The sequence below is a fragment of the Tachypleus tridentatus genome, chromosome 2 (assembly GCF_004210375.1).
Source record: "Tachypleus tridentatus isolate NWPU-2018 chromosome 2, ASM421037v1, whole genome shotgun sequence".
NCBI lineage: Eukaryota > Metazoa > Arthropoda > Merostomata > Xiphosura > Limulidae > Tachypleus > Tachypleus tridentatus.
In genome coordinates, this window is record NC_134826.1 from 55,037,321 (window position 1) to 55,061,394 (window position 24,074).

A 24,074-nucleotide genomic window follows, 5' to 3' on the forward strand; every position below is an offset into this window, starting at 1 on the left:
GTTAAATCTATAGTGTCTGAATCATTATGATAAGTGGAGGTGTAACTGTGACTTGTGAGATTACTTGTTTCATAATCTTTAAAGTTATAGCTTTGTAGTTTCTAAGAAAAGTGTGAATACAGTGCAGAGGAGAATACACATTTAGTTTCTGATTCTGTCTGTAGTGGCCTCAGCGAAAAGTTATTGACTATATTTATGCCAATTATAAATCTTGCCATTTAGTAATTTGTTTTTTATTTTTCTTATTTTAAGTACGGAAAAGATTTTGAAAACATCCAATTGTATATTGCCCAGCGGAGCAAGAAGAAAGGGGTTCCTCCTAATATGATAAAGAACAAAGATCAAGTTCGTCACTTCTATTATAGAACATGGCATAAAATATCCAAATACCTACATATTGGTGATGGTGAGCAATTTGTTTATAATGTGTATTTGTGCATAGTTAATGAAACTTTTGTGTTAAAATTTGTTTTAAATCAGTCAGAAAACAATGTTTATAGTATCTGTTTCATAAGATGTTCATAATATCCTCAAAGGAGTGAATTGTAGTACATTTCCATCATTTTATGGTAACTCAAATAAGGAACTTACAATATCTTTAATAATTTTGGTGACAGCTGGTAAGCAGTATGAATGTTGAAATAGTTAACTGTGTAATAAACTTTAAGTAATGTGTTTAATGTGTTCCAGTAAACATTCTCAGCGACAAAAATAATTATTCAAGTGATCAGTTTCTAACATGAATGTAAGGGTTGGAAAATACAGTGAAGTATACAGGCTGTTGGACCAGAATTTGTGTGAAATATACTCTACCTACAATATCCAGCTGTGTTGGACTGACACTTTTTGTCAAGCTTACCTGTAATCAAGTATAACTATGTACTGTATAGATAAGGAAAAGTACTAAAATTGTTTCTATTAATGGAAATAAACAAATGATACTGCAGGATTATAATAAATGCAATAATTTAGTAATGTCCCTCTCAGTTCCTTGCATGTTGTTAACTAGTGTTGTTCCTTTCAGTTCCTTGCATGTTGTTAACTAGTGTTGTTCCTTTCAGTTCCTTGCATGTTGTTAACTAGTGTTGTCCCTCTCAGTTCCTTGCATGTTGTTAACTAGTGTTGTTCCTTGCATGTTGTTACAGGGCTATGAAATGGAAAATCAGACATCACTAAACTTTCACATCTTCTCTTTCATGATTTGTTAATCTCTCTCTTACATTTAATTATAGTTAATAACCTATGACCATTATCAACTGAAGTTTGTTTTAAATTTATCTGAACAGTTATGTATCAGTTTCACTCAGAGTACCAACTTCATTCCTTTGAGAAAGGTAACAACTAGATTTTGTAATGACTCTTGTTAGAAAGGTAAAGGAATTTGTCTACTTTTTGAATTTTATTAGTCTATATTGTTTGGTGTATTAATTAAATAAAAATTAAGTGCAATACTGTAATTAGTATAAAAATTAGGGTTAACTCTTCAATAATTGAGAGCAAGAACAAAAAAATTGGTTTAATATTTTATTTCTTTTTTTTCATGTTTATTTATGTATAAAAGTAACTAAATATGAAAATAGAGATCTTTGTAGGTTAGTTTAGATCAAGTAAAATATATAATAAAAATGTTTCACGAGCCACGCATGCAAGCTGTTTTCACTAATTGTAGCAGGAAATGTGCAATGTAATTTGATGGTGTAACGTGAGCTGCACGTGTACCAAGTGGTTTAGAACTTTTAACAGCATCTATCACCCACATTGTTATAAGGTCAATGAAATTTAATTATAAGTAAATTCATACTGTTACAAACTTAGAGCCAATTTGGAGTCATTCTGGAAATGGGGGTTATTTAGATTTATTTGTTTTTGGGGGGTGACGAGGCTGGATAAATTGACTGATTTTGTTTTGAGGTAATGTAAAAAAAGTAACGGATCAATTGTAAGGTTTGCTAAAAATAAAAAAATGGAATCAAGAAGTTTCAGGAATTACATAAAGGAAATTTGATATTTTTTAGTTGAGAAAAAGTATTTTTTAACTTTAGCACATAGACTCTTCAGAACAAATACTCTATATTCATGTATAAATCTTTTTTTATTTTATTAAAAAGACGTCACTTGAAATATTTGTATGTTAGACTTTACAATATTGACTGAAATCTGACAGTTTTGACCGAGCCCTGATGGAGAGACATAAAAACATCTATCTGTTCATTGTTTACAAATATTTAAGGAATTTAAAATCTCATCTTGAGTTTGTTTTCACTTTATGTAAACATTATGAAAAACAGCTTATTCACTGTTATCATATTTCAACATGTAGTTCTACAAATTGAGCATATCACTCTGAACCTACCTTTTTATTTAGCCATTGAGTGCAAATTGAATATGAATTAGATCTAGGACTGAAACATTTCAAAGCATGTAAATGACTTATCAGTTTTTTTTTGTATAATACAAAGAATTTACCTGATGGCTGATTTATTTTATCAGTTTAATTTTTCCTAAAGGTGACCACTTTTAGCTACTTGCATTACTATACAGTAGTGTTGTCTGGAAGTAGACACCAAAATGTCATATAAGGGATGCTTAATGATGGAGTTTGTACATTTTTGTTGTCAGTAAAACATTCACATGTTATAAATCACAAGAATATAAATTTTGTAGGCTACAACAGAGCATGATATATGAACTTCAACAAGAAATATAAATACTTGTTACTTTCTAATTTTGGGAACCCTGCTGAAATACGAGGGCTGTTCAAAAAATACGCAGATTGTTTGAATTGTGCGGCTCCAGTTGGTTCCAGGGGAATCCGCTTAATGTCGCTAGGTTTGCACAGATCAGCTGATTATGACGCCATTTCCCGATTGCAGATATCTTCATTTGTGTATTAGCTACGCGGTTTTAAGTGAAGTGCGATTTTTTTGTTTGGCAGATTTCAGAATGAATGACCTGAAGGAGCAACGACTTGCTGTAAAATTTTGTGTTAAACTTGGAAAATCTGTGACTGAAACTTTTGCTATGCTTAACACGGCTTACGGTGATGTTGCTATGAAGCATACGGCATGTTTCAAGTGGCATGAACGTTTTAAGGATGGTCGACAGTCCATTGAAGATGATGAGCGTCCTGGATGTCCTTCCACGTCCACTGACGACCCACACGTCGACAAAATCAACACCCTGGTGCGGGCAAATCGACGTCTGGCTGTCATGGAGCTTGCTGAATAGTGTGGGATATCAGTTGGATCTTGTTACGAGATTTTGACCGAAAAATTGAAGATGCACCACGTTGCTGTGAAATTCATCCCTCAGAACTCGTGTGTTTTTGGCCAAACACTCGATCACTGTTCTTTCCCACCCACCCCCTACTCACCTGACGTTGCTCCTTGCGATTTTTTCTTGTTCCCCAAACTCAAAATACCCTTGAAAGGAAGAAGATTTGAGACGATTCCCGAGATTAAAGCAAATGCGACGAAGGAGCTGGAGGACATTACAAAAGAAGCGTATCAGGACTGTATCAACAAGTGGAAACACTGTTGGGATACGTGTGTGCATTGGGGAGGAGAGTACTTTGAAGGGGTCCCAGACCTGTAACTTCTAAATACAGTACATTTTGTTTTATGACGTCTGTCCGCGTATTTTTTGAACAGACCTCGTACATCTAGTGTGTGTGTGTAAAATACAGCCATTTTGTTTATTGATGTATTATATCAGGGTATAGCACATGTAATATAGTTTTAAACTATAATTTGTCCTAGTATTATCATAGATGACACTTCATAAATTAAGAAATGTTTCTAAAGTAAAGTATGAAACTACTGTCTCCTAGTTGCATCCATGGACCTTACTTTTTTGTGTTTTGTAACTTTTTGTAAAAACTATTGCAAACTTTACAGTTACTTATTCTGGTTTTTGTATTTTGGTAGATGTGAAGAAACAGACTCAAGAGCTCTATGGTCTCATTAATTATGCTGAACTTCGTAAGAAGATTGGAGGATGTGAGTGTGTTTTGTTAAGGTTATTAAAAATCATTGAAAGATATGATTAGAAATAATTTAAATGTTGGATTGCAGTGTTTGTAATAAATGTACAAGTTAAAGCAGTGTATTGTTGTCATGGTTACATACTATTGCAACTTTCATTATAACAGTTTTTTTTGTAGAATTATGACAAGGATATAAACTTAGAACAAATTGTTGGTAACCCACTTTTTGTAATTTACATGCCAGTTTCCAAAATAAACGTAAGTTTAAGGTTCAATAAAGTATTTGGCAGGTGTCTCGTCAAATTAAATTGCTAAGGTTCCAGTCTCTTCAGTCATCCCCTCGGTGTGGATTCCTGTACGTGGTGAGGGGACCTCCCAGGGAAGGTTCTGATCTTTCAGTTTACCTTCTCTGGGATCGAAACGTCCACCCACGTGTTTGCCGTGCGTGGCGACCCATGAAAGGGAGGAGAGGATCCTGGTGGTTGAAGGGTCCAACCCTAACACACCACTTTGGCCTTGAATTCCTGTAGACAGGCAGCCTTTGGGTGGCCTCCCTTGGGTCAGTCGGCTGGTCCACTTGGGCTAGTGTCAACCAAGTACCAGTGTTGGAAGTTCTCAACGGGTGTTGTGGACATTGGTTTGATGCTGGTGTTTGGGTATAGTGCTCACAAAATCCTGGTGTTGCTGCAATATCCTTGCATGACATTGTAGTGCGTCCTCTCTTAGGGCTCCATGGTGGGTGGGGTCAGTGGGTACCGAAATTTTCCTTTTTTTCCAATGGATCCTCCTTCAAAAAATTTAAATAAAATAGTGAAAAAACAGTCAATAGGTAAACGACCACATCTTGAAGACTCTGAGCAACAATCTTCAACATCTGTGACACCTGTACCCCCATTTTCTTATATTACATTCTCTTTCAGAAAAACCTTTAGGGCAAATGTCCCCCTTTTTTATTCAGAAGGGACTAGAGGGACTTGCTGGCTCTCCAAAGTCAGTAAAGAAGCTTTAATCTGGAGACATATTGGTTGAAACATCCACATCCCAACACAGTGAACTCCTGTTGCATACAAAGGCAATTGGGAATGTACCTATTGAGGTTACCCCTCATGCTACCTTGAATTCATCACGAGTTATTGTTGAGAGGGGTTTGAAGAATGTTCCCGAGTCAGAGATTCTCGCTGGTCTCTCCACTCAAGGAGTTTCTGCAGTGAGGCGCATCTCCACTCACAAAGATGGAGTTACACTGATGACAGATATCCTCATTTTGACATTTAGATCACCACGTACATCTGCCACCATCAAGGCAGGTTATCTAATTTGCAGGGTACGGCCGTACATTCCAAACCCTCTTCGATGTTTCCAATGTCAGAGGTTTGGCCACTCAAAGACGTCCTGTCGTGGTTCCCTGACGTGCTCGTTGTGGAGGCAAGGACCACGATGCCTATGACTGTGACATAAACCCACATTGCGTAAACTGCAATGGTTCTCACCCCTCTTACTTTCATTCTTCCCCAAAATGGTTGGAGGAAAAAGAGGTGCAGCGTTTGAAAACGACACATAACATTAGTTATCCTGAGGCTCGGAAATTGCTGTCCACAACTCCATCTCTGACATATGCTGCTGCACTTCATTCCACAACTACAGTGGGAGTGCAGACAGATCTCTCTGTGCATCCAAAAGAATTGTTTTCAAACCAAATGAAAAGCCTTTTGACCTCCATGGTTAAAAAGGTTGATGAATCGACTTCTACACCCATCTCTGTTCCTCCCATACATTCCAACAAATCACAAGATCCACATCCTTTGGTTTCAAAGACAAGCATTTCTTCTGATACATCTTTTTCTCCCATCCCACGATGCAAAACAATCATTCATTCATGTACTCAGTCACTGGAATCCTCTTCCAACAACAAAGACCTGCCCAATCGTCCCAGGGCAGGATCCATGGAGGTCAATAGACCTCCTCTGAATAAGGACAGTAAAGAAAAAAGACGTGGTCGTAAACAGAAGGGTTCTCCAGCCACTTCGCCTACCTGTCATTAAAAATGGCCACCTTGATACAATGGAACTGTCGAGGTTTACATTCTAATCTGGATGATATCAAAACACTGATTGCTTCCTATCATCCTGTATGTCTTTCCTTACAAGAAACATTTCTCAAACCTGCTGATACAGTCACCATTCGGCAGTTTTCTCTGTACAGAAATGACAGGCTATGTGATGGAGGAGTGGCACTATTGGTTGATCAGCATATGCTCACCCTGTCTTTGTCACTCAACACACCCTTGGAGGCCGTAGCCATCCGTGTTTCCTTGGGTCATACCATCACTGTTTGTTTTCTCTACCTGTTCCCTGGAGAGACATATGATCAATCAGACCTTGATGCTCTCATTGAACAGTTGCCATCTCCCTTTCTAATCCTGGGGGATTTTAATGGACATCATTCCCTCTGGGGAAGTGCTGTTATTGATTGGAGGGTTTGCTCTGTAGAGCGTATGCTCTCTGATCACAATCTTTCTCTTTTCAATACTGGTTCTTCCACTAATTTTCATGCACCTAGTCAGTCATTTACCACTAATGATCTCTCAGTTTGCTTCCCTTCATTATTTTCCCATTTTTCATGGAGGGTTGACAATAATCCACCAGGCAGTGATCATTTTCCTATGCTTTTGAGAGAGACTAGCCATGGTAGATGCCACCTTACCTGCGTGCCCAGGTGGAAGCTGGATCAGGCAGACTGGTCCACTTTCACTGCTCTCGCAGAACTTGACCCTGCCATCGTGAATCAGCCCATCAATAGACGACTGTGTGGCAGCGGTAACTGACTGTATTATACAAGCAGCTGCCCAGTGTATTCCTAAAACCTCGACACGTTTTCCACGATATCCTCGTCCGTGGTGGAATCCTGCTTGCCACTTGGCACGGAAGGCTCAAAAACAGGCCTGGGATACTTTCTGTAGATATCCCACACTTTCGAACCGCATCGCTTTCCAACGGGCCTGTGCACATGCTAGATGGGTAAGATGTCAAACCAGAAAGAATCTTGGATTACGTTCACAACTAGCATATCTTCTACAACCAGTTCCAAGGTTATATGGGGCAGGGTTCGAAAGGTCAGTGGGCACTGCAATTCTGTCCCCCTCTCCATCTTACTCTCTGATGGCCAAGAAGTAGCTAATATCCGGATTATCGCCGATACTCTAGGTGAAAGCTTTTTCCAGGTATCTAGCACTTCTGCTTATTCCTCTACCTTCTTGGCCATCAAGACTTGGGCAGAACGTTCACCTCTTTCCTTTTGAACTGACTGTCTCTTTGACTATAATTGTCCCTTTACACTGGTGGAACTGAAAATGGCCTTTCATTGGTCTGGCAGTTCATCTGTTGGACCTGATGATGTACACAACGGCATGCTGCGCTATCTTTCTCCTGCTTATCTTGCTATTCTTCTAATTGTTTTTAACCAGATCTGGCAGGAGAATGTTTTTCCTGATGCCTGGCACCAGGCTATTATCTTACCTTTCTCTAAACTTGGGAAAGATCCCAAGATTCATTCAAACTACTGTCCAATTGCTTTGAGCTGTTTTTGTAAGATCTTAGAGAGGATGGTTAATGCTCGTCTTGTTTGGTTCTCGAATCAAACAACCTTCTCTCGCCCACCCAGTGTGAGTTCCGACGACAACACTTCATCACAGACCACCTAATTCGACTTGAAACATCAATCAGTGAAGCCTTTCTCAAATGCCAACATCTTGTTTTAATATTTTTTGACATGGAGAAGGCTTATGACACAACATGGAGGTATTGCATTTTGCAAGACCTCCATATATATGGGTTACGTGGCCATTTACTCATGTTTATTAAAAATTTTTAATGGACAGGAGATTCCAAGTTTGTGTTGGTTCGACACTTTCCTGTTCTTTTGTACAGGAACTTGGGGTCCTTCAGGGCTGTGTTTTGAGTGTCACACTTTTCAGTGTAAAGATAAATGCCATCACTGAACAACTCCTTCTTACTGTTGCAAACAGGCTCTATGTCAACGACTTTCACATCTCATGTCAGTTGTTGAACATGAGATATATTGAGCAGCAACTACAAACTGCCCTCAATTGTGTACTGAAGTGGACTACGGCGAACAGCTTTAATTTTTCTCTTTTTAAAACCATTTGCATGCACTTTTGCTGCCAACAGGGTATTCACCTTGATCCTGAACTCCGTATCAGTGAAGTTTTGCTGCCAGTGGTCCCTGAGACCAAGTTCTTGGGGCTTATCTTTGACCATAAGCTGACCTTTATACCACGCTTAAAGCAGCTACAGGTCAAATGCACAAGAGCACTGAACATCTTCCGTGTCCTCTCTACTGCCAGTTGGGGAGTGGATCGATGTTTTATGTTAAAGATACATCGTGCTCTTATTCGTTCAAAACTCGACTATGGTTCAATGGTCTATGGCTCTGCCAGACCCTCAGCCTTAAAGATGCTGGACCCCATTCATCATCAAGGACTTTGACTCTGCACTGGGGCTTTCCGCACCTCCCCTGTTCAAAGCTTATACGTGGAATCTCACGAACCTTCTCTGCACCTTTGCCGTTTGCAACTGTCTTTACTGTATTCTTCAAAACTTCATTCCTTACCAAAGCATCCCACTTGGGGATGTGTTTTCCTTCCTCAGTGAGCCTTACTTTATCAAAACAGATGATCTGCCATTGCTCCTTTTGGCCTTTGCATCCAGGTGCAATTGGATGAATTGGGTCTGTCCTTGGATAACATTGCAGAATCCACTGGTCAGCCCATCCCCTCATGGATTATTACAGCCCCCAAATGTGACCTTTCTTTAAGTCATCTGAAAAAGGCAGATACTCCCGATTGAAAGTACTGTCTTTTATTTACCGAACATCTTTCAAACAATCATTCCATTCCAATTTATACGGATGGTTCCAAATCAGGTAATTCAGTGGGCTCTGCCATGGTTTGTTGTGGTTTGGTGGTTGTGCGCAGAATCCCCTCTACAGCCTCTGTGTTCACTGCTGAACTGTATGCCATATCTCTTGCCATGGATCATATTGAAGCTGAGCAGTACTCCGACTGCACTATTTATTCTGACTCCCTTAGTTCTCTGCTGGCCTTGGAATCACTTCATGTTGGCTCACACCCTATTTTTTAAAACTATGTCCCAGGGTTTGTCTGTAACATTGGACTGTGTTATTGGTGATGGTGACACTGTCCACCTTGATAAAGTTTTTAGTTTTTTAATGGCCATTAATCTTTTTAACTTCATTTAAGTGTTTGATATTTATTCATTGCACCTTTTTAATTGTGGTTCCCTTTTCAGAATCTTAATCTCTAGTTCAATTTGACATTGGAAAATGCCCAGAACATTAATTAACTTGACACCAGGATTGGAAAGGCAAACTTCAGGTGACTAACGCTGCGTTTTGAACTACCCGTTTGTCGTCCTGGCGAGTTGTTATTATAATTTTGCTGCATGTCTTTTAACACTTTTACTACTTTACCTTTTAGTACTGGCCATAATGACACATAACCTGGAACCAGGACTGGAAAGACCAACTTCAGGTGACTGACAGTGGTTCTTGTACTTACCTGTTAGTCTTCTTGGTGGGTTATGATCATTACCATTATGCTACAGGATGTCCTTTACAACTTTGTAGACTGGATGTCAACATTGGTTTTATGCCATTTTATGTTTTAATTGCTGTTTTGTTTTTACCTTTGTTTCTTTTCACAAATTTTACTACATTTACTTTCCTTTGTCCTTTTTACAGGACATTTGGCTAATTTTTATTATGATTTTGCTATATGTCTTTTAACACTTTTTTGATCTTACCTTTTGATAATGGCTGTTAAGACAACATAACCCAGAACCAGGACTGGAAAGGCCAACTTCAGGTGACTGATGGTGGTTCTTGTACATACCTGTTAGTCTTCCTGGCAGGTTATGATCATTACCATTTTGCTAGAGAAAGTCCTTTACAACTTCTCTTACTATGCTTTCTCTCTTAACGTTGTAGACTAGGTGTCAACATTGGTTTTATGCTTTTTCTGTTTTTCAATGATGTTTTGTTTTACCTTCGTTTCCTTTTATGTATTTTACTACATTTAATTTATTTTTACTTTTTTACTGGATGTTTAGTGCAGATAGCCTAGCTGCTTTGTGCCATAAAACACTAAATCAATCAATCTTCAGTCATCTCTCAGAAGAAAACTACTGTTAGTTTTGAAGTATGGCAGGAATTCTGTGAACTTTTAACTTGAGGTTTCCTCAGGTTCTAAACTGTTACCTGTTAACTGTACCAGTAGATATGTCCAGTTTCATCATGGTGAATTTTGGGGTTGGTAGATTCTTTCCTAATGGTGGCAGTGTTTCAGAGCTTCCATGAACGATCATGAAAGCTTGCTCTCTTCAGATATGTCTCATTTATCTTTATTGCAATGAATGCTCTTACTATATCATTCAAATGTAACACTATCTGTGGTACTATTACACTGTGAACCAAATAAGAGGTCCAAACAAATTGTTTACCACTTTATTTATATTAACCACCCCTCTAATTACGGTGCTGGATATTTTTAATCCCTACTTAACATTCGGTTATACTGATCTAATAAAATGGTTCTTCATTTGTTTGTTTTTATCTAGGTTTGAATGAAAAGAATCGTCAGAGACTAAATGATCTCATCTTAAATGGGTATGTACTGTTCAACTTATAATGATCTCATCTTAGATGGGTATGTACTGTTCAACTTATAATGATCTCATCTTAGATGGGTATGTACTGTTCAACTTATAATGATCTCATCTTAAATGGGTACGAACTGTTCAACTTATAATGATCTCATCTTAAATGGGTACGAACTGTTCAACTTATAATGATCTCATCTTAGATGGGTATGTACAGTTTAACTTATAATGATCTCATCTTAGATGGGTATGTACAGTTTAACTTATAATGATCTCATCTTAGATGGGTATGTACAGTTTAACTTATAATGATCTCATCTTAGATTGGTATGTACTGTTCAACTTATGATCTCATCTTAGATGGGTATGTACAGTTTAACTTATAATGATCTCATCTTAGATAGCTATGTACTGTTCAACTTATAATGATCTCATCTTAGATGGGTATGTACTGTTCAACTTATAATGATCTCATCTTAGATGGGTATGTACTGTTCAACTTATAATGATCTCATCTTAAATGGGTATGAACTGTTCAACTTATAATGATCTCATCTTAAATGGGTACGAACTGTTCAACTTATAATGATCTCATCTTAGATGGGTATGTACAGTTTAACTTATAATGATCTCATCTTAGATAGCTATGTACTGTTCAACTTATAATGATCTCATCTTAGATGGGTATGTACTGTTCAACTTATAATGATCTCATCTTAGATGGGTATGTACTGTTCAACTTATGATCTCATCTTAGATGGGTATGTACTGTTCAACTTATGATGATCTCATCTTAGATGGGTATGTACTGTTCAACTTATGATGATCTCATCTTAGATGGGTATGTACTGTTCAACTTATGATCTCTTCTTAGATGGGTATGTACAGTTTAACTTATAATGATCTCATCTTAGATAGCTATGTACTGTTCAACTTATAATGATCTCATCTTAGATGGGTATGTACTGTTCAACTTATAATGATCTCATCTTAGATGGGTATGTACTGTTCAACTTATAATGATCTCATCTTAAATGGGTACGAACTGTTCAACTTATAATGATCTCATCTTAAATGGGTACGAACTGTTCAACTTATAATGATCTCATCTTAGATGGGTATGTACAGTTTAACTTATAATGATCTCATCTTAGATGGGTATGTACTGTTCAACTTATGATCTCATGTTAGATGGGTATGTACAGTTTAACTTATAATGATCTCATCTTAAATGGGTACGAACTGTTCAGGTTATAATGATCTCATCTTAATTAACAGCTATGTACTGTTCAATTTATCAGAGTTGATTGCTGAATTTATTCTCATGAATTCAGGCAGATTTTACATTATTAATAGAAAGAAGCACAACAAGTGTACTATATGTATTGAAGTTATACACACGTCTGTACATTACTGAAAGTACTGTGAGGATTGTTAGAACTTGTGTTAGCGAGCAAGGCTGTCCCATGCCTTATTAACAAGTGTTTTCTGATAATGTTTTTGGCTACAAATGATCAGTTGTGGACATGGACTCCAGTAGTCGACATACGTCAGTCAACATTACTTGGTGTCTCATATGTAGGGTTATAAAATATTGGAATACAAAGTATGCTTTTAAAACTTTTTTAACAGGTAATTGGTATTTTGTTATGGGCTTGTTTCAGGAAGTGTTTGATCAAGTTTTATAAAATTTAAAACAGTCTTTCATAGTTTGTTTTGACATATTGCAGAAAAAATTTTTTGAGCAACAAGTAATATTTAAATTTCTTTATTAGAGTAACCTTTGTGAAATTTAAAGGGAAGAAACTGCGTATCAAAACACCTGTGTGTCGAGCCCTGAAGAGGATTAATAATGTGGAAGGTAAGTGAACAAGAAAAATAATTCTAACACAGTAACTGAAGTTATTAGAAAATGCTGAATATTTAGTGAAGTGTGTGTAATGCTTTAATTTCAGGATAAATCACAGCAATGTCTCACTTTAACACTATTCAACTTTTTCTCAGTGATAGAACTTTATCTAGAACATTAACCTGATAACGTGAATAAATTGTTTTTTGAGTGTTATGGTACAGTATTTGTTTTACATTTTATATTAAATGTTTTTATGAGAGGTAAAACTTTTGAACAAGATGTTATACTTGACTTTATTATGTATCTTGTATGGTGTTAAGATTAAAGAAACTGGTGAACAAACAATGTATTTTTGTAATCGGGTGTTGTAAGGTGTATCTGAATTCAAAGGTGAAACATTTAAAACATTTTTTCAAGTTACACTGAAATTTATTTGTTTGGATTTATTTCTGAAAAGTTTCTTGCATATATAGATACATATATTGTTAGGATCATTCAGTTTGTATCAAATTTTATTATAATTCTGTTAGTTATGAAACACAGGTTTATCTTTAGTGTAGATGAAATCTTGTCAACTTAAGTATGAAATTTACCTGTTAATAGTTGTTTGAAGAAACTTGTGATGGTAGCAACCTGAAACATGTGAACAGCAAACTGGTTCATGTTTGAGATATACACGTAATTATCTACAGATTGTAGTGATGTATAAATTGTATAGAAAATTATTTGTTTATTGTAGTGTCTCCAAATACTACTGGTTCATGTTTGTGTTATACACAGGGTTATCTACAGATTGCAGTGGTATGTAAGTTGTATAGAGCATGATTTGTTTATTGTAGTGTCCTCCAACACTGCTGGTTCATGTTTGTGTTATACATAGTCGATAGTGCCCTCAGACATTTCCGATTTATATTTAAGTTTGGCTCTTTGTGATTTATGTGAACAGTACTATATTGACATACATTCAAGCTTCAAGTGTCTATTTACTAATTGCAGACTTCTGACTGGGAGCATAGGGTGTAGACCCCTCTTGAGGAGGTTTATTGTAGTGGAGTTGTTAACTGAAATAGAATGAAAGTAGACAATTATTCAAAGATTTCCTTTTTTTCTTGGATACAGAAAAGTTAATCTAGTGGATTTGTTGGGCCAGTGGTGGGTTCCACAGCTATATTTTTGCTAAACAGATAATCAGATTTAGCTCAAACTATTTTGGAAGAAATAATTAGAAGGGCAGCATGGGAACTGGAACATTGACCTTATAAAGTTGATTAACACTCCATTGTATAGAATTTATTGACACTGTATGCTGTACAAGTGTTGATTTTCTGTTAGCTGTGATTCCAGTGTTTACTCATCTGTTTCAGAGTGAAGGAACTATGTTATTTTTCAAACTAACTTACCGTCAACAACGGTACCTTAATTTTTTGTCAGGAGTTGAATATGAAAGGTTAGCTGAACTTTCGATCTCTTTTGTTCATCAGTTGATGTTTGTTTTTTTTAAATACCAAAACTTTTGTCAAGGTTAAGTTAGTGAGAAATGTTATTTCTGATGAAATATCAGTATAGTTTAGAAACTTGTTGCTGAACAGATATTAGAACTAGTTTATTATAATAAAATCTTAAGTTTCTGTTTCTGATATCCAAACTGGTTTCAGAGCCAAAAATACAAGAAGAACCAAAACTTCCCAAAGAAATCTACGTTGAATTTCGTCCATGCACAAATGCTGCTTGGCTTCATGTTCAAAGCCTGGCACAAAATCCCCGAGTTCGTACAAAAGTTAATTTGCAACGGCGTTTATCAACTGTGATAGAATACTTGGAGAAAAAGTGGAAACCACAAAGGCTCAAACAAGTATCCTTTATCCTACACTGTCTTTACCATCTCAGTTAATAATTAGCAGGACAGTATGGTTGACTAAATAGGAAAATGTCTTTGATAATCAGATTTAAATGTTTCAATCTATATGGATTTATAAAGAAGAAAATTTGAACATATGTTAAAAATATATAGAAGTCAAAATAATAATCAAACAGTACTTAAAGGAGATTACCAAATATAAATAAAAATATTATTTTCATGAAATACTAAAAATATAAGTCATTCTCCATACATATGTTATAACTAAATTATAATATATTTAGATATAATTTTCTGAAGAGAGATTTTTCATTATTCTCCATCATATGACAAGCATTCCTCTTGAGTCTAGATATAAGTGAATCTCACGACTGTTCTCCAGCTAACAGTTCCTGTCTTGATGCAGGCTCAAACCTTCAGTTTATTTGTTATATAAATATTTGCATTTATTAACCCTTTCACTACAGGGTTGGTGTAATATACACAAGTTCATCTACACATTAAGTAGTAACATTACATCTTTTGGTATGGCATGTATAAAATTTGATAGGCTTTCTGTAAAGATTACAAGTTTTTTGTACACAAAAAATCACATTTTTTAATGAAGTATTTTAATATAAAGATTTGTTTGTGAAAATATTGAGTATATTTCATTACTAGTGTGAGTGCAAAGTGGTTTCATGTTATGATTAAAGAACTATTCTTTGTCCCAAAAATCTCAAATGTTATTTGTGTAATTTCTATAACCTCTTAAATATATTTCAAATGTTTGTTTTCAGTAAGACTTTTTTTTTCTGTACACTCACTATGACTGACCTCATAACCATTATAAAAAAAAAAAGATGAAATAAATATAATTATGCTTTCTTTATGCTAGAATGACTGTGTTATAACATGAAAATACATGTTTGATCTAAGTAGCTTAAGTCTTGTATCTTTATATATTTTTTATATAGATATTCTAGTTGTGCCTAGCTAACGTTACATAACTTGTATTGACGTGGTGCATGTTACAGTATCCAGTAATATAAAACTGACTTTAGTCTTCACAAAGTGATCCTGTCGTAGCTGTTGTTTAATGGTCTAGTAATATACAGTAACATTTCAATTATTATACATGCATACATTATATGCAGATTATTGTTATTTAGAAACAAGCTACAAAACTTGTGTTTCTTAAAATATAAAAAAATAAAGAAGTAAAGCAAACAATTATTTCTTCTAGCTATGACTTTTGAACTGTTGCTTCTGGATAGGTTGTTAAGCCTTTTAAAATATCACATATGGAAGATATTAAACCTTTTGTTTTCAGCTTTTTATATAAACACATGAATAACCAAAAAAAAAAAAATAACAACACTGATACCATAGAATTCTACTATAATTTAAGTTTAGTAACCAAGATGTATTTAGGTGTGTATATATATAAAAATAATAAAATTGAAACTTTGAGCAGGTGAAAGACACAACCTATCTTCTTGAAAACGTGGTTTGAAACAATGTGGAAGCCTTTCACAATTAAAAATGGCTGAGAAAACAACTAAGGAATATACTAAGCTATCGACTGATTATTCACATGTCACATATTGAAATTTGTGAATATAAGGGACTGTTTACAAAAATGGAAAGAGGTGAACAGGGCCACCATGTTTGATACTGTACATAAGTCATATCTCAGGAAAATAAAAAGATATGAGGTTCTTATTTTATATTCCAGCTTGTCAATATTGGTAATTTAAATTCCTAATTTATATGAAACTATAGACTTGGTATTTTGACATCACAGACATCTAATTTAACCAGTGCTGCATTCAACGTACCTTGTGGCTCACTAAAATCTATATTTAGGTGTGTTCTTTTTTAATATTTACTTTTAAATTAAGAAAATAACTAATGTATAATACTAAATTCTGAATTGTAATCTACAATTTAATTTCAAACTAATTGACATAAATTTGCAAAATATTAGTTTAATAAAATGTTGAATGCAAGTCATCAAATATGATGACATTACATTTGACTCATGACCTGTCAAGAAAAGGTTAAACATTTATTAACTTTTATATTATTAATTACAAACTTGAGTTACATCTGATGTTCATCTTTTGTAGTAATTTTAAAATAGTCAAAGTGTCACATAATGCTGTGCATTTAGTACATGAAATGTAATTACATATTGTGAAGAAATGTGTTTTCTGAAAACTAGAAACACAATGTTTGTCAAGGCTCTATCAGCCTTTTAGAAGGCATTTTGATTACTAAGGTGAATAGTTGGTTCTAGTCTGAATATGTAAGACTTACTAGATATATGACAACTGGAATAGCTTGACTAATTACTGAATTTTAAATCATTTGTAGTTACTGAGAGATAGATGGATAGCTCTTAGCTTATATGTTTGATGTTATTATAAACATTTTATAATATAGTATCATAATGTAACCATTAGAAGTTCTTAGTCATACTTTTAATATGGTAACATATTGTAGCTAATAGTTCTTATTTTTGCTACTATTTGATAAATGATTTATTTTCCTTGCGTGTGTGTACACACACACACACACACTCGGTTGTAAGTTATACCTTAACTAAAGGTACAGAAAGAACAAATTTTGTGCAATCTGTCCAAAGTGTCTGTTCCAGAGCTTCCTGTTGATCCTCCCCCTATACTCCGTGTCAGACCCAGATCAGACTTTAACATATCCCTACTCTCCATCCACCCTGTTGACATGGCTTCTAGTGCTGATGTCAGTTTGGAGAGTTACAAGAAGAATAGCGAAAAGAATATTAAGGAGAAAGAAAATATTAAAGGAAAACGAGGAACAGGGAAGGTAAAAGGGAAGCCTGTTATGGAAGCTAAAGCTGGAAGTTCTGTGAGTAGTGATATGAAGGGCAGACATCTAGACATTTCGTTAGACAGGAAAACACCACGTCTACCAACTAGTGATCAAACCAACACTTGTAACAACCAGTCTACTGTTCAAAACACGGAAAAGCCAACAAGTAATTCAAGTTCTGTAAGTCCTAAAGAATCTAGCTCTTTAGCTACACATTTTAAAGAATTGTTTTCAGATACTGAAACTCTACAAGCTTCCAAAGATTCATCTGGAGAGATCACGTATGATAGATGTGATAACCTGGATAATCCAGTTGAGGAAGCTCAGAGATCTTTGTCACTCTTGACAAATATTCTTCAGTCAATGGATGATGTCGAACAAAGTATAGCATCAAGATCTGAATTAAGTGCCTCTAATGATGCTTTGTCTACAAACACTGGAATGTCTACCAAAGAGCCAAGTTGCTTACAGTCTGTTGTAGTATCTACCAAGGACACCATTGGAGAACTCCTACCTGATAAATCTGGTGTCAACAACATGACTCTTGGGCAACTTCTGGGGCTAACAGCCAAAACAAATCATGAAGCAGTAGATGAAGTGTCAACAAAGCCTGAAGTTAATACAAAGTCTGTAGTTAGCACAATAGTAACCACACAATCAAATGACACGCAGTCCCTTGATGCATTGAGTAGTGACAGAACTGAACTGCCTACTCAATCAGAATCTAATAACATGACTTTTGGGCAACTTCTGGGCTTAGCAGCAGAACAGAAACAAGAAGCAGCAAAGGATGTATTGGCCAAACCAGAAATTAAGTCAAATCCTGAAACAGAAAAGTTTACTATAAGTACAGTAGTAACTACACAAACAAATGATATGCAGTCCACTAGAGCATCATCAAATGACAACATAGAACTGCCAACTCAGACTGAATCTAGCAATATGACATTAGGACAACTTCTAGGCTTAGCAGCTGAACAAAACTGTGAAACAACGGGAGAGCTATTGAAACAAGAAAGCCATGGAAAATTGGAGTTGGAGGAACCTGCTATTACTAATATTGAGACAAAGAATTCCTTTGATAAAAAGAAGGATCATTGGAATACAGCAGGGTCAGAAAAAGTAGTTAAACAGAATAAAGCTGAACTGCAGTTGGAGAAAGCAAATATGATTGACATTGAAATTCTTAGAAAAGGTTGGACAGTTGATGAAGTGCGAACGTTAACTGTTGGAGAGCTTTATTTAATGGTGAGTTGTACACATAATGATGCACTCCTGGAAAAAAAACTGAGAATTTTCATCCTTTAAAAAATTTGAAATTAAAGCTCTATTTTAAGTTATCAAAAAGATAAATGTGTAATGGTTTAGTAATTTGTTTTTTAAGTTGAAATTCTTTTCACAGCTTCTGACTTTGAAAATGTTTGTCATTTAAGTTGTGGCACATTTTGTACACCTACATAATGTTACAGGAAATGTTTGCTCAATAAGTTGAGATGTAATACAGTTGTTACTGAACAGGACTTTACAGGAATCAAACATGTAACGAGTTATGATACAAAACTGTTTTTGTGCAGTGTGATGTTATGGGAATAATACATTTAATGAATAGCGATACAACTCTGTTGGTGAAGAAGTGTTGTATGAATTGGATGCTGTGACATGTACAAATGTTTGAGAGGTTTCATGAAAGGTTAATATATTTGCAAGGTTTTAATGGATTGCATGTGTCTGGGAAGATTTGAACAGTATGTTGTGAAGCCAGTTTACTTTTGTTATTATACAAAATCTAAGATATGTTAGCCATAATGGTTAACTAGGTTTTATTATACTTAAAATGAAACCATTAATTATCTTTTCCAAGTTGTGTGAGAATTTGTGTGTGTGTGTATTGTCCTTGTATAAAGGTATTACAGTGTCAATTGGAAAATGTGTGTGTGTGTGTGTGTGTGTGTTTGGTAAAAGCATTTTAAATATGAATATTTCTATGAAAGTTACATTGTGTCACTTACAGCTGCACTCTTATAGTATTGGTTTTCTTTCCTCTAGTTAAATCAACCTTCAAAGATTGTTCTTGAGTATGATTGGGAAGAAAGGAATGTGGCCATAGACCAGCTGGAAACTACAAAGAATGAAGAACCTCATGTCCACCAGCTGTCCAAGGTTCTAAATAAATTAGTTCAGCTGGCTTCAATCACATTTGGAAACGTGAAGAATAAACAGGTAGTTTATTATTGTGACTCAGCAAACTGTTAAATTTCAAATCCTAAGTAAAATTAATCATTACACAATAATTTACTGTATAATTATATATAACATGTAAATATCCATGTTCTTCTGTGTCTAGTGTAGAAGTTGTGCATTTGAAAGCAGTTTTTTTTTAAACTTCCTTAGTTTCAGTGCAAGTACCAGTAACAAAGCAACATTTTTAACATACAGACTGAATTAGATTGTGTGTTTGTTCTTGGATTACAGCTGTGAAGTTATTATAATCAGTCAGTTTGACTTGCTACTTATTATCATATGTATATCAAGTAGTTCCTTGCATGTTTTAGAGTAAATGTACTATTCTGTATTCTAAAACATTTCAGAGATTGTTTTATGCACTTGGTATTACCGACTGGTATATAGTGAAGTAAATGTAGTTTAGTTTAAGTAGGTTTCTTTGTTATCATGATGATGATCTGCTGAGTCTTAGCCTTAGTTTTTATGATTTGATTAACATTAATATAGCAGCAGTTACCACTGTCACCTCATCTTCAAGATAACGCTTCTTCCAAGTTAGCTGGGACATCATCGAGTTCCAGCCAGGCTCGTGGTTCGGGATCATCGTCTAGTAAGAACTCGTCTAGAAGCCCAAGTGTGCGAAATAATGGAAGAATTTGTGGACAGTCTCCCACTGTGAAGAGTACAACCAGACAGTTGAAGAAAGAAAAGACCTCTGTTATACAAGGTGTCTCACAATCCACTGTAACAACTGTTACCTTAGGGACTGTGGGACAAGCACTGACACCAAACCCAGTGGCAGATGTGTCTAGTATTTCTACCACTCTTGGGGGGATTCCTGCCACTGTTCAAGATAAACATATGTTTGTGGTGCCTGTTGGAGCTGCACCTCGAGCTGTGAAACCTGGAATGCCTACCACCACTGATTCTGTCACTGAGCAACTCCATGTATGTAGTTTACAATTCTCCCAGTTGGGTTTTAATAAAGTGTACTTAATGTGATAATATTCAAATTTGTAGATGAATCAGAACTTTGTGATAACACCCAGATTAGCAGATGAGTTGTAACTTTGTGATGACACTGAAACTGGTAGATGAGTCATAACTTAGAATTTTACCTCAAAATTTTGATGTATGTTGGAGAAAAATGAACATATCCAAAGTTCTTCAAGGAAGCTAGAAACGTGTGATGCACAGTTATCATTTGTAATATAGAAACTTAAACATTGAGTTTTTATGTAGTCAAATGACCTGAATAGAATAAATCTATTAATCATAAATAACATGATTCAATAACAAATTGTTTTAAAGCTGGACTTACAGTTAAAGGTAAAACATGTAAGTTTCTTTTAACTTTATCATATGCTCACTTCATCAGTTTCTAAATATAAAGATTTACTTGTGTTTTAAGTAAGTATAAATTTAAATTAGATTTTTATGTTCTTTAAACACAAATATGGTCAAAATTCATTATAGATTATTAAATATTTGGCATATCTTTAAGTGACTCTATTTAAACTTCCTAGAAATTACTACCTAATTCGAGACGTGGAGCACGGCCTCGTAGGAAACCAATTGTCATACAGAGACCTCTACTTCCAAGACGGCATACTTTAGGGGTTGGAAAACCTATGACGTTTGTCGAACTTCTTCCTTCTCACTCACCGTTGACAGCTGTAATTCCAGTTACCACAACATCCTCACCACCAGCGGGTGTACGTCATGTCACTTTACCCCTGACCAAGAAGGTGGTAAAAGTTGTTCCTGCTGGTAAGTTTAAAAAAAACAAAGGTTCAGTAAGTTTGTTCAAATATAAAAGCAAAACATATTCCTACTTTGGTAAACAAATTTAATAAGTTACCAGTGAAAAAGAAAACTAGTCTTTATTTCAACAGTAGGTTTCAATTTATGTGTAATTATAAATGGTTTGTAAGTGGTGTTTGGGTTTAGATATCAGATACAATTTACATATAGCTATAAGTTCCTATTTAAATTTAGCTGTAGGCAATAGTTTGTAATTTGTGTATAGATACATATATTTGGCTTGTAGTGTACCTATGATTAGATATGTTCACTACAATTTCTAGCTGCAACCTAAGGTATTTTTTGATGTGTTAATGATATGTAGATTAAATGAAAATCAAAGTTTTCTTTGTTAACATAGTGAATACCATATTTTATTAGATACATATAAGCTGTTTTTGTTCTAGCTGCTGGCCCTGTGGATGTGACTTCCCTCCAGGTGCCTTTACTGAAAACAGCAGAAAATAGTTCTTCTGCAGGAGTAATTATGCAGCCACATGTCATCTTGGCCAACAGCACAGCGTCAACAACTAGCCTATTATCTATGCCGACTGTGACACAGGTCATCAGTTCTGTACCCAACTCACCAGGATATTCGCGTGGAACGACAAGTCACCATGCCATTAGGACTTCCGAAGCAGGGGAAGGTGCAAGTGTAATAACAAAACATGAAGATGTTGTGAAAGGAAGGTTGTTTTCTGTCACAACCCCTCTTACAGTCAGAACAGATTCACACACTACCCTTACAGTAAGTGTTGCTGTTTATAGGTGTGTGAACTTCCTCAGTTGCTGATTAAGAATGAAAGACTTATTTAATCTTTAAAGTAAATCAAACCAATTAATTAATATTAGGAGAAATATACCATAGTTTTAAAGAAAGAACATAAATCATATTGAATACTTGAATGTTAATTTCACATGGACTCTTCTGCTTGCTTCAGGTAAATATTAGCTTCAATAATTTTATCCTTTATGAATAGAAATGATTCAGCAATATGACTTGTTGAACTTGATTTATAAAGCATATGTGGTCAGTGTAAGGTCATAATTGATTAAATAATCTATTTTGAAATTACTACCATATCTTAAACTCACAAAGTTTCACTTATTTCTAGTCATTAAGCCTCAGAAACTCTCCCATTTCATTGAAGTCCCCTGGATTATCGAGTATCTCAGCTCATTCTCCACCTCAGCTTTCAATTCCAGAGACATCAACATCATCAACTACAGTGTCCATATCCCCACCCAACATATCTTCATTGTTGGAGTTTTCACTGCCTGACAGTAAGGTTTTATCACTATTATTTAGTTATAAGAGGTAACATCACTTTTTGTTAGACTGTGAATTAATGTATTAGACTTACTGATTAATCAGATCATTCACACAACTATGTTGAAATCCTATGAATTTTTACCAAACTATCCACACACTTTATGTTGTAATGCTTTGAAAGTATGTCAGTATCTTCATACAATATTTATATTGAAACGCTTAAGACACAAAAAAAGTGAAACTAGATCAGTAATTTTTAACTGGTCATGAGATCTGCAGTTATTGGGACAACTGTGACTGCTTTAAGATAACAAATCATCAACTGCAAAAGTAAGTCTTTACTATTTTACCAAATATTTAAAGGAAGCCATATGCATTATCACACTGTAAACTAGTTGACCTCATCCTATGGATAAGAACTATTAACAGTAGAATTTTTTTTCTGGATCAAATATATTTGTAGTATAGTTTCTGTACTTGCAGTTGGATGTCCCACAATTGCTTTAAATACACTAGAACAAACCAAAATTTCTCTAATTAGAGTGTTGAGTGTTTATATAATAGCCATAGAAAGCTTTAGATTTGTAATAGCTATCAAATTAGATTCTAAAGACTTTCTTAATGTATGTCTTTTCTTTTTGTATAAACCAGTGTTAAATCAAAAATAAATGAAATGAAACCTAGTAGTACCATAGTCCATTACTGATCATTCCTTTTGGTAACTTTATACTAAATGTACTAGTAGCATAGTCCACCATTGGTCATTCCTTTTTGTAATTTTGTATTAGATGTAGTAATGCTATAGTTCACAATTGGTCATTCTTCTTTGTACTGATGTAATAGTACCACAGTCCCATTGCTGGTCATTCTTCTTTGTAACTTTATATAGAATGTAGTAATAACTAATAACACACAGAGATAGACTGGCCCTGGTTTGGTTATGCAAGATTTCCTGTTTTATTATTTCAGTGAACAACAAAATGATTAAAGTTAAGCCTTTATAAGCAATCAAAACAATGTTGTTTTCTTTGTATTTTATGTTGTATATAGTTACTACAATATTTTGACCAATCAGAATCTAGTTAATATATTCCAGCTTTCAAAAATAACATGCTTACAGTGAAGATTATGTTTATAAAAAATCCAACAAAAATTTTGAAGTGTTTAATAAAGTATAAAAAAAACTTACAAAATTCAGTGGTTTAGTATTGTGTTGCAGAAAGGGATAGAGAAGTTAATAATTAAGTTAAAAACTGGGGAGGTTTGTAAAAAAGAAACATTTATTGTCAGGAGTAAACCAGAAATGTACAGTTTGATTTACCAAGGAAGTCTTATGCACATAATGCTACAAACTTTATACATGTTTCACTAAGGTAACTGTTTTGACAGAAATAAGTACTAAAAAGCACATTGAAATGTGCAACAAATTACCAAATTTAGGTGAATTACTTTTCAATTTATGTACATCATGAAAATAAAGATAGGATGAAGCACTAGAGAGCCTCTAATACTCTGCTAGATATCCTCCACCCAACATGCTGAATGCCTCC

The 24,074-nt window shown here is 35.0% G+C and overlaps 1 protein-coding gene across 1 annotated transcript in view; it reads left to right on the forward strand.

Moving 5' to 3' along the window:
* Window positions 1–251: 251 nt before the first annotated feature.
* Window positions 252–24,074, forward strand: part of crm (cramped chromatin regulator) — a 31,540-nt gene continuing 7,717 nt past the window's right edge. Inside the window, exons 1-11 of the mRNA XM_076487603.1 lie at window positions 252–406; window positions 3,927–3,998; window positions 10,639–10,687; window positions 12,456–12,541; window positions 14,188–14,384; window positions 16,989–18,473; window positions 19,272–19,445; window positions 19,956–20,396; window positions 20,975–21,218; window positions 21,659–21,999; window positions 22,367–22,535. Coding sequence (XP_076343718.1) covers window positions 325–406; window positions 3,927–3,998; window positions 10,639–10,687; window positions 12,456–12,541; window positions 14,188–14,384; window positions 16,989–18,473; window positions 19,272–19,445; window positions 19,956–20,396; window positions 20,975–21,218; window positions 21,659–21,999; window positions 22,367–22,535 — 3,340 coding nt within the window. The 5' untranslated portion in view covers window positions 252–324. The remainder of the gene's footprint in view (window positions 407–3,926; window positions 3,999–10,638; window positions 10,688–12,455; window positions 12,542–14,187; window positions 14,385–16,988; window positions 18,474–19,271; window positions 19,446–19,955; window positions 20,397–20,974; window positions 21,219–21,658; window positions 22,000–22,366; window positions 22,536–24,074) is intronic.